The 16121-nt window shown below is 54.6% G+C and overlaps 3 protein-coding genes across 8 annotated transcripts; 1 reads left to right on the top strand and 2 right to left on the bottom strand.

Moving 5' to 3' along the window:
- Positions 1–11: 11 nt before the first annotated feature.
- Positions 12–5564, bottom strand: Spsb3 (splA/ryanodine receptor domain and SOCS box containing 3). The gene is given in 9 exon segments (XM_031353975.1): positions 12–782; positions 986–1111; positions 1187–1289; positions 1365–1552; positions 1660–1837; positions 4248–4385; positions 5048–5101; positions 5103–5231; positions 5233–5564. Coding segments are annotated over 9 exon segments (1503 nt in total). The 5' UTR covers positions 5476–5564; the 3' UTR covers positions 12–438.
- Positions 5513–9497, top strand: Nubp2 (nucleotide binding protein 2). Of its 6 annotated transcripts, none has more exons than XM_031353986.1 (7): positions 5513–5725; positions 6307–6425; positions 6510–6725; positions 7608–7762; positions 7947–8057; positions 8304–8373; positions 8798–9496. In XM_031353986.1, the coding sequence occupies exons 3-7, from the start codon at positions 6572–6574 to the stop codon at positions 8941–8943; spliced, it is 636 nt and encodes a 211-aa protein (XP_031209846.1). In that variant the 5' UTR covers positions 5513–5725; positions 6307–6425; positions 6510–6571; the 3' UTR covers positions 8944–9496. The 6 variants fall into 6 exon arrangements, with proteins under 6 accessions (XP_031209846.1, XP_031209844.1, XP_031209842.1 ...); XM_031353984.1 differs by having other exon boundaries at positions 5517–5725; positions 6527–6725; XM_031353982.1 differs by lacking the exon at positions 5513–5725 and adding an exon at positions 5734–5844 and having other exon boundaries at positions 6527–6725.
- Positions 9498–10088: 591 nt separating this feature from the next.
- Igfals (insulin like growth factor binding protein acid labile subunit) lies at positions 10089–14002 on the bottom strand. Its single transcript, XM_031353974.1, has 2 exons — positions 13297–14002; positions 10089–12147 (listed from the first exon to the last, which is right to left on the bottom strand). Exons 1-2 carry the CDS (start codon positions 13310–13312, stop codon positions 10352–10354), a joined length of 1812 nt encoding a protein of 603 aa, XP_031209834.1. The 5' UTR covers positions 13313–14002; the 3' UTR covers positions 10089–10351.
- Between the last annotated feature and the right edge of the window lie 2119 nt (positions 14003–16121).

The following is a 16121-nucleotide window of genomic DNA, read 5'->3' as shown; positions in this document are numbered from 1 at the left end:
CTGGGCATTTGTGAAGGCTCTTTTAATGATATAACCTATGGGGATGAGACAAAAACCCTTTACAGGGCACCCACTGACATCTCTGCAGCAGGAGCTGACAACATGCAATGCAAGTCAGGAAAACCCCACAGCCCTGTGGGTCAGGGCAGCCCATCTTTTCCCAGGGATATGAATGCACTCCCCTTCATCATCTAGCCTCCTGGGCTTGGAATTTAGGTCCACAGTGCCTGGCTGCAGTTCCCAAGACATGTGGTCACTCAAAGGACAGGCAGGCAGGAGTACTGCCTCCCTACCAGCACAGGTACAGCCTCCACCCCATGGCCAATGGAGAAGACTGTCCTGGCCTCAGGGACATAGAGAAAAGTCTAGACCTCAGTTCTTCCTCTCCTGCCCTGGAAGGGCGAGAAAGAGAAAGATCTCTGCACTCCAGGGGAGAAGTCAGCTTCTGCGGCAGCGCTTCCTCTGACAGGGCCTGGTCTCAAGACTCTCGGCACCAGGAGTAGCTGTGCCAGGAGGGGGCCCAGGGGCTTTCCAGTGGTTGCAGTTCATGCTCAGGACCCAGCCCAGTTTGTTATGCAGCACTTGCTTGAGGCCAGGTGGCAAGGGCAGGCCCTCAAGGGTGTCCCCTGAATCTGGCCGCAGCTGGCGCAGGCGATAGCAGCACAGGTACTGCAGGGATGTGGAGCTGGCACAGGAGCGGATGACTTTCATGCTGCTTTTGGCAGCTGTGGAGCAAACCATTGGGTAGAACCTTCTGTTCTGAAGCCGAGTAGCAGCCACTCCTGGAAGGCAGACTCTACCTGAGTGCCATGTAGGTGGGGAGCCAGGAACTCTTCCCACAGTGCACCACAGTGAGCAGCTGAACACAGCAGACTGGTCTGGCCTGGTAACCCCAACTTGGCTTCAGTCCTGCCCACCCTCCTTCAGGAGCCTCAAGTCAGACTGCCTGGCCCCACCCCTAAAGGCTCTACAGAGGCCACCTCACCTATGCACTTCCTGTTCTTGAAAAAGGTCAGTGTCCCGTGCCAGGTGTCCAGGTGCACACCAATAATAGAGCCCTGGCCAAAGCGTGAAGAGAAGCTTGTCTTGTCACCTTTGTGGTGGAGGAGCCCTGTAGGGAGCAAAGGAGTGAGCCTGGGAGGTCTGCAGTACTGGCAGTCCCACCCGTAACCCAGGTAGCACCTACCAGTGTAGGAGAGTCCCCAGCTGTCTTCATCCCTGCCCAGCAGGCTGCAGAACGTGTGGTGGTACTTGTCCAGGTCGACATCTGACGTCCCAATGCCCACCATCTGTAAACAGGGGGCTGGGCAGTTAGGTGCCTAGTGGCAGGGCCATGGCACCTACCCTCTTGCTTGGCCATTTACCATGTCAGTGCCATACACAGGAGAAGTCATCTTGATTTCCCAGAAGTGTTGGCCATCCCCTAGCTCCTTGGTGCCCCGAATGGCTGCAGTGCCACAGCTATATTCCATGTGAAAGCTGACCTTGCGATTATCACAGCTCAGCAAGGTGGCTGAGGACTTGTTCAGGTCATCCCAGACCCAATCAAAATCTGTAAGACAGAGGGCCCAAACTAGGGACGGCTACAGCAAAAAGGTGGCTTCCTGGTCCCAGAGAATCTGCCCAGCCCTCCACACATCCCAATGGCAAGACACTCACCCTCATCCTCCTCACCACAACGGCAGTCCTTGCCTCGGTGTGCTGTGTGTAGGCTGTTGCAAAAGGTAGCCTCATTCTGGCCCTCACAGTCACAGAAGGACTCTCCTGTCACAGGCACGGCACTGGGGATGGATGGTGGCAGGGAAGAGTACTCAGGGTCAGAGTCGGAGTCGCTATGCTGGGAGGAAGGGGCAGGTTGTCCTGTTGATGACAGTTCTCCCATTGCCAGGCTACCCAACCCTTCTCAAACCCACCAAGGAGAATCCAATGCTCAACAGAAGCTACTTGAGTGCTAAGACTCCTTGCCTGAAAGACAATGAGATGGGAGGTCACCCTGGGGGCATGGCTTCTTAATGGATCTCTGAAACTCAATATAACCCTCTGGTCCATTTCCACACAGAAGCCCTGGCAGCCATAGGCCACATAGCGCCCACCTCCTATCTTCTCTAAGGTAGTTCATGATCTCCTACACCACAGGGCTGGTGCTGTCAACAAGGTCTAGCATCTAGCTCCACTCAGGCTCAGACCTAAGCTTTGGGATGTGTCTCCAACCCTGCAAGGTCACTGGAATCAAGAGGAGCAAGCACGCTCAGTGAGGTCTGATGGGTTAATGCAGCTGCCTTCAGCTTTAGCTGCAGCAGACTCCTCCAAAGAAGCAGCCCCTGTGGCTTGGGCTCTCAGGCCTCAGAGCCTGGCTGCAGATGTACACAAAGCTGAGCTGGTCAGGTTTCAACTACTGACTGACCAATCGACTCTTGCTATCCAGCTGCTCTACAGGCCCTCGGACCCCTGTTTTGGTGCTAGGGCTCAGGCTAGCTGACTTGACAGTCCCTGAAGTTTTGGCCTCTACCTCCTTGAGCTGCAATCATATCACAGTTCCAACACCCACCCCAAAGTCATATCGATTTGCAGCCATTTAGCCATCCTGCTGTGGGCAGGATGCTCACTGCACTTCTCTACAAAGAAGCATTCGGCCACCAAGAGGAGCCTGGACCATGTTCACTCTATTCTTTCTCTACATAATACTCAGGGTATCCACCACCCTGATCTCTGCTGCTTTTCAAGATCGCCAGCTCCTCAGGGAGGGCCTTAAATCATCTAAAGGTGGAGAACCATTATGGTGGATGTAAGAGGTGAGGAATGTCCAGCAATAGGCAGCTGAGTGGGGATTGAAAACCAACATCCAGTTCTCGGTCCTGTGTGCTGGAATAGAGTATATAACCCACAAGGAGCCAGACATACAATATTTGGTTGGCTGATGTTAACTTAAGCCACTCTGAAGCCAAATAGACCAGCTACTTTGCCTGGAGGAAAGGCTCACACCTCAGAGCAGACCTTGTACCCACTGGCAAAGATGGGGTCTTTTAAAGCCAGATCCACTGAATAAGGAGCCAATCTGTATAGACAGGAGGAAGAAAGGAGGCTGCTCAACCCACCCGGGCCCAGGAACACCCAGAACTGCCCACCACATGACTACATGGCAAGCTTATTACATGACGGAGGACAGGCATGTGTGTGTCATTGTGATGACTGAGGCAGGAACAGGCTGTTTCAGGTGTGTCATTAGGAACTGGAGGTGAGGCTTAAAATTTGGGCTGTCAAGCTCAAAACCAACAAAGGAGGGCCTGGGGCACTGCTGACCTAGTAAGTAAATCAAGTTTTCCTTACAATCTGGTGATCCCATGGGCTTCTAGAAAGGACCCCAACCCCATTTCAGAGAACTGTGACATCAGAGTAGAAGCTATATGGGGCAGAGCCAGAATGCCAGTCCTCTATCAGCAAGTCAAGAGCCACCTGCAGGAGCCTAGTCAGGCACATTAAGCTGGGTATCTACCCTGTGCTCGGAGGCTCCAACAAAGGAAGTCTTGGGACATTTGAACTTCAAGAACTATAAATATTAACAAAGAAAAAGCATTTACTGATAACCCCAAGGGTGTCACATGGTGAAGAACTGACTAGCAAGTCCTGACCTCAACACGTTCATCATTAGCATACGTGTGCCCACACACAATAAACTGCCTCACGTCCGAGGCCTGCCTGTGTTACAGTGTGAGACCATTTCTGAAAATAAAAACGGCAGGGATAGTAACACATGCCTTTGATCCCAGCACTTGGGAGGCAGAGGCAGGCAGGGCCACACACAGAAATCCTGTCTCAAAAACCCAAAAAAGATCACAGATTCTATTATATGCAACACATGAAATACAGTATCTGTGGCAAAGAAACATCCAGGGTGGTCAAGATGACTCAACGTGTGTATGCTGCTGTGCATCAAGGACAACTATGTTTGCTCCCCAGATACCAAATAAAGGTAGAAGATAGAACACATACACACAAGGCTCCTGACATCCACCCATTCATTCACTGTGGCACACAATAATAAAAAAAACTTGGCAGGGCTGGTGAACAGGCATTGTACAGTAACCAGCACTGCCCAGGACTTCCCATCTGTTTCTATCCTGAGGTCTGTCACACCTCAGGCTAGATATTCTTTACCAGACCACAGAGCCCTTCCAAGTACCACATACCAGGAGGCAGTTCACCCACACCCATACTCTGGTTAAACCCACCTTGCCACTGAGACCTACCTGCCCATCAGAGTCATAGCCCCAGTTAGAATTGCCTGCCAGAGCCACAGCTCGGGCATCTGTATCTCTGCGGGCTGCACTCAGGACAAAGTGCCATGCCCTGCTACTCCGTGCACGCCGGGCCATAGTGGAGAGGACCTGGGAAAAAAAATTGTAACCTTAAAGACAAGTAATGTGTCAATGTCCAAACAAGGCCCAAAACCACACCCCACAACTCTGCCCCCCCCCCCCAGCACTTCTACCTGGCAGCTTAAGCCATAGATGGGGACTCCGGGGCCCTGAACACTGAGTTCTAAGCTCCAGAAACTCCAAGCTCCTACCTGGCTCCAGTATCTGAGCACCTCAATCAAGCCCAGGGCGATGGTGTGAAACACAACCCAGACACCCATGACTTTGGAGGTGTCCCAGCCCATCTCTGCATTCCGTTCAGGAGCTGCTGCCCCTCAGGCATTTGAGACTTAACTTGCTCCTCCTCCGCTGTCCACTCTGGCAAATGGCATCCCCAGCATCCAGTTCCTCATGCCAGAAACACCGCTGTCATCCACTCCCGACACCCCTTCTTGTCGTTGGAGACCCACCGCTTCCTGCACCACACAACTCCCTCTCACCCATCCCGCTCCGCACACTACAAACTCGGTCTCTGATACAACCTTAAACTCACTGGTTTGACGTCGTTCTTGGGACAAAATGAAAGGCTTTGGGAGGTCTGGATCTCCCCTCCCGAGTGGACTGTCTTGGTGTGATAGTCGACTGTATCCTAGCTACTTCTAGGATACAGTAGACCCACTGTACTACACTACCTCGCCCCGGCCATCCACAATAAAGCCGAGCAGGGCTGCGCACAGCACTCCACACACAGTTGGGCTGGCTGAGCGCCGTATAAGAGCACACAGTAGGAACCCAATGAATGAACCAGAGATGTCCCCGGCCGTGGCCACGCTCGGCCTCCGCGGGGCTGGTGGTTGCTTCCCTCGCCAGAGGCTCGGCGAATCTCGCTACGGCGATGCTGTCCCTGACGCCTGGCTCCGAGCACCCCGCCCAGACTCCGGAGCGCCACTGTCAGGGAACAACGGGTGGCCGGTTTGACCGGCTGCAAGGTCAACCCGCCGCTCGCCGGGCCTGGCCGGGCTGGGCCGCCGCGGCTCACCTGCGGCCAACGCGCTCCGCCCGCACTGACCCACTTTCCGTTCCGGCCGCGACGCAAACAATCCCCGCCCCCGCGCTGCATTGGCCCGGCAGCCGAAGGCGGGCTCTCTGGCAGCTTCGCGCGGGGGCGGGTCTCGCGAGACAGGCCTGCTGTCAAGAGGCTTGCACAAACTGTCAATCCTGAGCCAAAGTTCCTATTGGTCCTCGCTAGAGCGGCCAAAAAAAATTTTCGCATGACTATTGGACAAGTATGCGGAAGTATGTCCGTGCCCGTGGCGTCATCATCAGTAGCCGGGATCGGGACCTCTTTGGGTAATCTGATTGGCTGAAGCGTGAGTGACTAACCTCTTAAAATGAGTAAGGGGCGGGCTCTTGTCGCCATTGGTTTGGAGAGGAAGCGGAAGGGAGCCGCGGAAAGCAGCAAGCGTCGGAATGGAGGCTGCTGCTGCTGGTGAGCGTGCAGGTCGGCCAAACGTGAGGGGTTGAGAAAGTCTGAAGGCGAACCGAGTGCAGTCCCACGCCAGAGCATCCCCTGTCCCCTTGTTTACTGAACCAGCCGAGTGTCGCGGATGCACACATAGGCGGTTACAGCTACTCTAGGTCCTCAGCCTCACACCTTCCCGAGAACGGGAAGCCCTCTGCAGTCTCTAGTGTGGAGTCTGTGCATTTGTGCGCAGGTGTCGCTTAGCTGTGATAAACTGCTCTGTCGTTTCCTCTGTGTCTGTTGAAATTAGCTGGCATTTTGAAGATGTATAGCAAGTGAGCGTTCACGTGTGCACGTGCCTTCAGTTGCTCCACTTCAGACAGAAGTGAGACCGAGACAGATCTGGGGCTTCTAGAAGACCTATCCGAGGTGCCTTTGTCTTTCTCTCTCTCTCTCTCAGACACCCCAACTCACTTTGTTTCTCACCAGAGCCCGGAAACCTGGCCGGCGTGCGACATATCATCCTTGTTCTTTCTGGAAAGGGGGGCGTCGGGAAGAGCACCATCTCCACAGAGTTGGCCCTGGCGCTGCGCCACCAGGGCAAGAAGGTGAGGCCTCGACCAGGGTTGACACCCGTTTCATTATTGTCCCTAGCTCCCAACAAGCTTGCCAGGCCTCTCTCCACCCCTCAGCATCCTCCTCCTTGCAGGTGGGGATCCTAGATGTGGACCTGTGCGGTCCCAGCATACCACACATGCTCCGTGCACAAGGCAAGGCAGTGCACCAGTGTGACAATGGCTGGGTGCCTGTCTTTATGGATCAGGAGCAGAGCATCTCCCTTATGTCTGTGGGCTTCCTGCTGGAAAACCCTGATGATGCCGTGGTGTGGAGAGGTCCCAAGAAACATGGTAAGAACTTAGTGAGAACAACCTCCCCACCCCAACTCCTCAGTGCCTCTTTATTGAGGCCAGTTTCTCTCCTCTCATGCCTACCTGCCTTTGGATAAAGCCAGAAGCCAGTCCTGGCCTCTTGTGTTGGAGTCTCTGTTCCATTGGAATGCTTCCACTGCTCATACACACACGCACACACACACACATAAATACACACACATACACACACACACACACACACACACACACCTCTGGGTTTCCGAGGAGCTTCTCACAGCCTCTGGATGGAGAGTATGACATGAGATCAAGATCAAGGGAGAAGCTGTGTTCAGCATTTGTTGTGAAGCCATCAGCTGCTCCTTAGGAAGGGCTGGCTCTCCTGAGACCCCTCCCCACCCTCAAGCCAAGGGTCTGAGGCCACCCAGTGTGTAGTGGACCCAAGTGCCAAGCTTCAGGCAGGTGCCATTAAACCATCCTGGCTGCTGTGAAAGGCTACCTGGGAAGAATAGCACACTTAGACTTAATGGCTAGCCATCCTGGATATGCTGGCGAGGTGCTTCGTGCCAGGGCGTTTTCTCTGGGCTTGAGGGCACAGAGGCCCTTAGGAGAGTCAAGGTTGCATCATCACCTGGGGCCTTCACAGAAGTTGACTAGAGCCCTGCCAGGTGGAGTGTGGAGACAGCTGAGTGCTAGCAGGTGGTAAGGCTGTGAGAAGCAAGGAGTGCTTGTGGGAGCCCAGAAGCTCGTGGACCCTGGCTGCCATGTGTGGCAGATGTTCCCAAGGTCCCCTGCGAGCAGCCCAGAAGCAACTGATGAGAGCTCCTGGGCCGGACAGGGTGGGCCTCCCCTTTCCTAACCCTTTCTCAGGGATTCCTGCCGGGCTTTGGGGGGTCTTCACAGCACTGATAAAGCAGTTTGTGTCTGACGTGGCCTGGGGGGAGCTGGACTACCTGGTTGTGGACACGCCTCCAGGGACTTCTGATGAGCACATGGCCACTGTGGAAGCCCTGCGCCCCTATAGGCCCCTCGGGGCTCTTGTGATCACCACACCACAGGTACTCCTGGCATCTCTTCCATCCCTACCTGGGCATGGGTGTGAGTGTCTATGTGTCTGTCTGTCTGTCTGTCTGTCCACCCTGGTTGGGCTTGGAGTGAACTGTAGTGGGCCATATTCCCTGCTGGTTACTTGATTCTTACCTGATCTGTGGCTGACTGGCCCCTCCTCACTCTAATCCACAGGCGGTGTCTATTGGGGATGTGAGGCGGGAGCTGACATTCTGTAAGAAGACTGGGCTGCAGGTGATAGGGGTCATAGAGAACATGAGCGGCTTCACCTGCCCGCACTGCGCTGTGAGTCTTGGAAGATGGTTGGGCATCTTTCAAGGTCTGAGGGAGGGCAAGAAAGGTCAGGCAGTCAGGGGCTTTGAGGAAGTAGGTCTTTTGTCCACAGGTCCTAGTGTCGGGTAAGTGACTTTGTGGATAGAGAAGACACTTACTGGGCATTCTCCCTGGCCCACTTGTGGTCTCACCCTGGCCATGGGTCTCATTATGGTGAGTGGGTCTGCAAGGTGGACCCTCACAGCGCTTGCCTCCTAGGAGTGCACCAACGTCTTCTCCAGCGGCGGTGGGGAGGAGCTGGCCCAGCTGGCTGGAGTCCCCTTTTTAGGTGAGTGTCAGGAGCAGGCCATCTGGGGGCCCACCTTCCACCTCCGGGACTTCTGTGTGGGTCTGTGCCCAGTCTGAGGTTTCTCTAGGATGCCCAACACCCAGCTACATTTCTGGAAGTGTGTGTGTCAGGGATACCAGGTTCCTACCACTTGTCCCACATTGTTCCCAGTGGGTCATGGTGAGCCAAGCTTGAATTCCGACAGATGAGTGGTTAGCTGACACTCTTTACCCTCCGCAGGCTCGCTCAGCCTCCTCTTGTTTGTGCATTGAGGAAAGGGTTGTGGGTGTGCACGGTGTACATGGGGTCAGTTATTTCCTACCATGTAGGTCCTGCATATTGAATCTGGCTTGTTATTAAGCTTGACAGCAAGCACCTTTATCCATTGAGCCATTTTGTCAGCCTTTTCCTGGCCTTGTTGCAGGTTCCGTTCCCCTGGATCCCCAGCTTACCAGGAGCTTGGAGGAGGGGCGTGACTTCATCCAGGAATTTCCCAAAAGCACTGCATATTCTGTGCTCACGTCCATAGCCCAGAAAGTTCTGCACAGGATGCCTGCTCTGTGCTCCTGACAGCCTTGCTGCCTTCTGGTGCTGTGTGCCTATGGGACCTTTGGGAACAGAGGTCCTCAGGACTGTCTTGGGACCTGTAGTTGTTGGCCTGGGCAATGGCTGCTCTAAACGATTACGTCCATGCAGAGATCCTCCGCAGGCCCCAGCGTCATTTCCTGACACTAGCATCACCAAACTAGTCTCTAGCTGAGGGGTAGCTTGTATCCTGGTTTTGTGTCCTGTCTTGACACAGAGTAGCCTTAAGCTCCAGCTCTAGGTGTTTGTCCAGGTCCACGGGCTGCTCTGACAGCCACACCACATAGGAGCTGGCCAGTGCTTTCACATCCTGACTGCCCCTGAGTACCCACACACGCTGTGCTGTGAGCCTTTTGTGACACTGTGGTTTACAGGTACATCAGGTAACTTTATAGAACTCTGCTGTTAAACAGACCACCCCATCTTGTGAAGAACCCAGCATCCAAACCCACTGTTCTCTGTGAGATGGCTCTTGAGTCCCTACATTTCATGGCTGGGACAAGCAGTATTAGTAAAGATATAAAGGGCCTGAAGATGTGGTGAAGGTGTCTGTCTTGTTTTGGGGGATGGGGTTTGCACGTTGTGTTTTTAGCAACCCATGGGTCTGCTAGCACATTGCTGAGACCATTGGAAGCCGACGTCTGAGCATTCAAGTATGAGCTGGGGTACAGGGGCCCTGCCTCCTCCTCCTAGAAAAGTCAGGAAGGAAAGTAGATGGTTCCTGGGGCAAAGCTGAAGTCTTCAAGGGAGACTGGGAAACGTGCAAGTGGGTGTTTCCTGTAGTCAGATGGCAGTCCTCAGCTCCCACCTGTCCCCATCCCCAACAAAGGAATGAGCAGGTGGTGACCTCCACACCTGTGTGCTGATGACTTGGGACCCGGACACCTGTGAGAACCCCACCTAGCCCCAGTGTAGTTTCCTGGGACGGGGTAAGTGCCTGCAGTTCCTGGGTAGGGGGAGGGGGTCATAAGAAGCCTAGGAGGAACTGGTCAGGATCTGGTGCAAATGAAGTGGGACCCATGTTCTCAACACCAACAAGGCTCAGACTGGGCCCTGCAGAGCTAAGGAGAGATGGGGCAGGGACAGAGGACAGGGAGACCTTCCCCAAGTTTACACACTAGGTCACAAGCTATGCTTAGTACTCGCTTTTAATCGTTGCCAGCAGGGAGTGCTGCTGAGCCCTCCCCTCCTGGGCTCTTGGGCACTTGGCCTGTGCCCACCCTTTGTAGGTCACATAGCTTCCAGTACTGCCCTGCATCCAGGAAATGAGCAGGCAGGACCTGACCTCTAGAGATGGGTAAGTATTGGAGAGCCAGCTTATTCTGATAACAATGAGACACCATCCTGGCTAGAAGGCAGTGTTCAGCCAGACCAGGCCAGTGAGTAGCCAGGGTCAGCAGTGCACAAAATGTGTTTCACTAATGTCTCGTAGGTCGAGGCCTGAGACGTTGGCAGGGCCAGCACAAGTGATGTTGTTGTAGGTGTACACTGGCTGGCAGTCATCTCCCTCACACACAGTCTGAACAAAGCGGGGAACAACAACAGGGTTCTGTAGGGCAAAGTCACGAAGTGCCTTGAGGGGACAGCTGCAGTCCCAGGGGTTGGCATCCAGCCACAGGCGCTCCAGACCGGGCTGTGGCGAAAAGGTCTGCAAGGAGTTGTTCCTGAGGCTGAGGTAGCGAAGCCGCCCCAGAGGTGAGAAAAGGCCTTCAGCCAGAGTCTCCAGGCGGTTGTGTGAGAGGTCCAACCAGAAGGCCCGCTGCAGGGGGCCCAGGACATCCTCAGATAACACTGTTAGTTGGTTGTCTGAGAGAAGCAAATACTCCAGCTGGCCAAGGCCCTGGAACAGCTGGAGGGGCAGATGTGTGAGCTGGTTGGTGGTAAGATCCAGCTCCAGGAGCTCCGAGAGCCCTGCCAGACTCTGTTCTTCAATGCCGGAGATGCCGTTGTCCCTGAGGAAGAGCCTGCGCAGCCCCGAGAGGCCAGCGAACGTGTGCGGGTGGATGTGACCCAGGCAGCAGTGCTCCAGGTGCAGGCTGTGCAGCTTGCCCAGCCCCTGGAACACCTGCTCCGGGAGGCTCCTCAGACAGTTGCCGGAGAGATTCATAACAGCCACATTGAAGAGGCCAGAGAAGGCGCCCACCTTGACCTCACAGATCTGATTGTCATTGAGCGTCAGTACCTCCAGCTGCCCCAGACCCTCAAACGTCTTCTCACCTAGCTGCCTGATACGATTGTGGCCAAGCTGCAGTTCCTCCAGGAAGTGTAGGTCTTTGAAAATACGCGGGCGCAAGCTCGTGATGGCGTTGTGTGCCAGGCGCAGGACATGCAGACCCAGCAGGCCCGGGAAGGTGTCCTCCAGGAGGCCAGCCACGCGGTTGTGTGACAGGTCTAGCCAACGCAGCGCCTTCATGCCCAGGAAGGCACGGGGGGCCACAGCTGTAATGAGGTTGCGGTCCAGGTAGAGCTTCTGCAGCCTGGGCAAATGTATGAAGACGTTAGCTTTGATGCTGCGGAGTGCGTTCCTGCTCAGATCCAGCTCCTGCAGTTCACCCAAGCCACCGAAGAGCGCAGGCTGCAGGTAAGTCAGCTTGTTGCCAGCCAGCACCAGCTCATGGAGGTTGCCCAGGCCCTGAAACACTGTGTCGGGCAGGACCACTAGGCTGTTCCAACCCAGGTTGAGGACCCAAAGGTGACTGAGGCCCTGGAACAGCCCTTCTTCCAGCCGGCCCAGGAAGTTGTTGGCCAGGCTGAGTGAAGCCAGGCTCGGTGTGTGCTCAAAGAGACCTGCAGCGAGGCTCCGGAGCAGGTTCCGTTCCAGATGCAGATGGTAGAGGTTCTGCAGGCCCAGCAGTGCCTGTGGCTCCAGGCTCCTCAGCCAGCTACCCTGCAGGTTGAGGAAGTCCAGGCTGGACAGGTTCTGGAAGGCCGCTGATGGGACCGAGGAGAGGTTGTTCCCGTCAAGCCACAGGGCCCTGGCGCTGACTGGGATGCCATCGGGCAGCTGTGTGAGGTTCCTTGAACTGCAAAAGACACTGAGCTCGTCCGTGTAGTCATCATAGCTGCAGGTACAGGTGACAGGGCACTGGGGGCCCTCTGCATCTGCTGAGGCTCCAGGATCTGTCCCCTGTAGGTAACAGGGGCCCAGTGCCACCCAGAAAGCCAGAAGTACCACCAGGGCTGGGCTTCCTGTGGGGAGAAAGGCTTGGCAAGGAGGTGCTCAGAGGACTGTGCCCCAGGATGTGAGCCGAACCCTGGGCTCCCCTAACCCTCAGCCATTGTAGGAGACGGATGTCATCCCACATTGAAACTAAGCAGACACTGGTGACAGCCAGCCAGGTCCTATCCTTTGGAGCCACTTCAGTTTTCCCAACCCATGGAACCAGCAAGTGGTGGTCCCCATCCCACTGCAAGGGCACTGAGGGCTTGCTTCTTCCATTTCACCCTGGCTTTACAAGTAACCTGGGCCCTGGCCACTAGGTGGTCTGTGTCCTCTGGGGTATACACAACAGCCAGGCTGAGAAACAGAATCGAAGTGATGGCCAAAATCTGACTCTACCAGAATATTCTGGGATAGACCCGGGTAGCATATTCATTTGTGATCCTTGGTGACTGGGCAGCAAGCTGGGCATTACCTGCCAGTTGGGCCTTTATATGGGGGAAGCGCACCTTATTTGCTCCCCATTATATGAAGGCTATAACCCTTGCTGGTAGAAGAGTGGGAGTCTAGAAAACTCCAACTGTCCACTCAACCAGCCGTCAAATCACATTAACCCAGCCGGCACCCCAATTCTAATCTACCTCAGGTGTATGCTGAGAGCTCCAGATGAAGTTGGGCAGAACAACACTATTCCGCACCTACGCAGTTTGTATCGGTGTGACTGCATAACAGTGGTTTGGAAGTGAGACTCAGTGGGGGCAGCCCCGGGCATCGTGGGAGCATGCCAACGACAGACAAAGAATAAGACATTTTCCTGTTCACCCAGGGCCAGGCCCTTAAGAGGAACAGTAGCTAGCAGGATCGCAGGCCGTGTGCAGCACGCCGTCTCAGCAAGCTATGAGGCAGGAACATGGGGAGCAATGAGCTCCATTTCTGCACCTTGTGCCCAGGGGTGAGGTGCTTGTTTCTTCTGCCTACCCTGCCTTCATTTGACCCTTTCCCACAGTGCCGCCACCCAGGGGAAAATTAACAGAGACCCTCTAGTGCCAGGAACTGTACCCAAGACCCAATCCAGAATTCCCACCAGCCCGCCCAGGGTTAAGCCTACTGCAGCCTCTCCCAGTGGGCTCAGGATTGAGGAGCAGCTACCCTCAGAGCAAGTGGCAGGGGTTCCTCACCTGTCCTCAGGGGCATTGTTCCTTGTACAGAGCTGGCTGCAGGCAGGCAGTGAGCAAGGGCCGTCTACAGTACAAGCTGCTGCCCTGTGGATTTCCCCACTCCTGTAGCTGGCAGCCCTCAGCTGGCCCTGCCCCACACTCCGGCTTCTTTAACCCTCTCGTGCTGGGCAACAAGTCTCAAGAGCAGCTCTCCTGGGTACAGACGGGGCGAGGGAGGGGCACTTTGTCTGCCCCAAAGTCTACGTCAGGGGAGAGATGGGCTCTTGAAAGCCACTCGTGCTGGTGTTGGAGGTAGAGGGTTGGTACAAGCCTTGCAGGATTGGTGCTCAAGGTAGGTATAGGGGCCCTGTCTCCCAGTAGGTTCAGCTAAGGTGAGGGAGCTCTGGGGCTCCTGGGAATCCCTCCACTCCCCCCTACACTGAGCAGATGGCTGTCGCAAAGTCAGACAGTTTTGCCCTGTTTCCTAAGGCCTTGCCTGTACTTCTAGAATGCTCTCTGACCTGGGGTTTCTTAGGCCTAAGTGGGCCCACCATTTGTGCCTCCCAGCCCAGGGGTTTGTCTAAAGCCTAGTCTAAGTCTTCCTGTGGCCTCTAGGTCAGCTGACATCTGGCTACCGCCCATCCCCCCAGGGCCTCTTCTAGGAACACCTGGCAGGGCCACCTCATGTTTGCTCTCCCCAGCATAGTCCTCCTAGGAAGGGCTGGCAGGAAGACAGTGGGGTGCTGAAGCCTAGGGCAGAGCCAGCTTCCACTGGTCTCCACAGTATGGAAGGCCTAACCACCTACTACTTCCTTGTGTGCGAAGATCCCGGGTAAACGTGCCGCCCCTGGGGGAGGCAAGAGGGCTGTGTGTGGGGCCCTCAACCTAGCCCTGGCTCCACTCACCCCGCCGGAGCCACATCTCGGCTTCCTCCTCCTGGGCCTGAGATCTGTGACCTGATGGACACTCCGAAGCTCAGCAAGCCCTGCCTTGAGCTCTGTCCCTTTGCCCTGCCTGGGATGGTGGGAATGCACACGGGAGGGGCCAGGAAAGGCACTGCTGGGTTTCAGAAAGGACAGCTTCTGGGGGGATTGAGGGACACAGGAAGCCATCTCTAAGCAAGCAGAGGAAGTAGGCAGGTCTGGGAGGGTCAGGGGGCTGTGGCTCCCACCATGCCGCCCCATGTCTAGGGCATTTTCCAGGTTATTCCTCAGCCTCTTTTCTGAGAAATTATAGATCGGCAGGGAGGGAGTCTCCGCCCAGAGCCACAGAGCAGTTTACACAGCAAAAGTGCGGCCTCAGCAGGGCTGCGGGGCCAGTGGCCAGCCTCTGTTGAGAACAGGGGCCAGCAGCAGTGCCCATGAGTCCCTCTGGGGCCCCGCTGGACTAGGATCTCTTCCTTTCCACTCCAAGTCCTGCTTTATAAGCCTTGCCAGGCTTTTGAGAGCTTGCTTCACCCAAGTCAGCCTTCTGAATGCTGTCGCCACACCACACAGTAATATAAGGCTCAGCCGCTGAAGAGGCCCCAACCCCCAACAATCCCACTATTCTATCTAGTTTTCCCTCCTGGTGCCTTACCTGGCCCTGTGTCTAGCCTGGAATATGCCGACAGACACAAACATGCTACCCATGTCTCTTCAGATATCATCCAAGTAAAATGCAGCCATCATGGTACACCTGTCCTGGCTGGGCATTCAGCTTCTCCCTCCAGGACCACACACAGTGAAGCTGTGAACGGTGACTTTCAAGGCCTGAAGGGCCTCTGGGTGTTTCTGTGGGGGCAGCCTTTGAGTGTCCACAGGGAAGTGTTTGTCTTCCCTGATGTGTCTGTGTCTGCACGCTGCCTACCAGCAGACGCCTGTCCATTGTTTTCTGGATTTGTGGTGAGGCCGAACACCCTGAAGCCGTCCAGCTGCCAGACAGAGGTTGTGGATATTTATTGCTTCTTCAAGACAGGGTTTCTCTGTGTAACATCTCTGGCTGTCCTGGAACTCACTTTGTAGACCAGGCTGGCCTCGAACTCACATAAATCTTCTTGCTTCTGCCTCCTAACTGCTGGTATTAAAGGCATGCACCACTGCCTTTTTTTTTTTTTTTTCTTTTCTTTCTTTTGAGACAAGGTCTCAGGTAGCCCAAACTAGCCTTCAACTTGAAATTTTGCAGAGACTGTCCTTAAACTCCTGCTTTTCCTGCCTCTACTTCCCAAGTGCTAGGATCACAGCCTGTGTCACCTTGCTCAGGCTGATTTTACATTTCTGTGACAAGACCTCACTGGGCTCAGCTTCAGCCCTCAGCACGCTGGGCTGATAGACAGCTACCACACGGCTTCCTTCACTGCTTTACATGTCACTTGGTTGATCACACTAGAATTTGGACCTGAACATGTTCCCTTTGGGTACTTTTATGATTTTTTTTTTTTTTAGATTTATTTATTTACTATAAATAAGTACACTGTAGCTGTCTTCAGACACCCCAGAATAAGGCATCAGATCTCATTACAGATGGATATGAGCCATGATGTGATTGCTGGGATTTGAACTCAGGACCTTTGGAAGAGCAGTCAGTGCTCTTAACTGCTGAGCCATCTCACCAGCCCTACTTTTATAATCTTTTATGTCGCTTTCCACAGTTCACGTTATATCACCTGCCACACTCAGGAACAGCTCAGATTCCAGGTTCTCTCCCTCTCTCCCTCTCTCCTTTCCTCTCTCCATCTGTCCATCTATCTATATCTCTATTAATTTTTTGTCTTTTTTTTTTGTTTTTTCCAAGACAGGGTTTCTCTGTGTAGCCATAGCTGTCCTGGAACTCACTATGTAGACCAGGCTGGCCTTAAACTCACAGAG

The sequence above is a fragment of the Mastomys coucha genome, unplaced genomic scaffold (genome assembly GCF_008632895.1).
Source record: "Mastomys coucha isolate ucsf_1 unplaced genomic scaffold, UCSF_Mcou_1 pScaffold5, whole genome shotgun sequence".
Lineage (NCBI taxonomy): Eukaryota > Metazoa > Chordata > Mammalia > Rodentia > Muridae > Mastomys > Mastomys coucha.
Note: the sequence above shows the minus strand (reverse complement) of the source record. Positions and strands in the feature narration are given on the sequence as shown.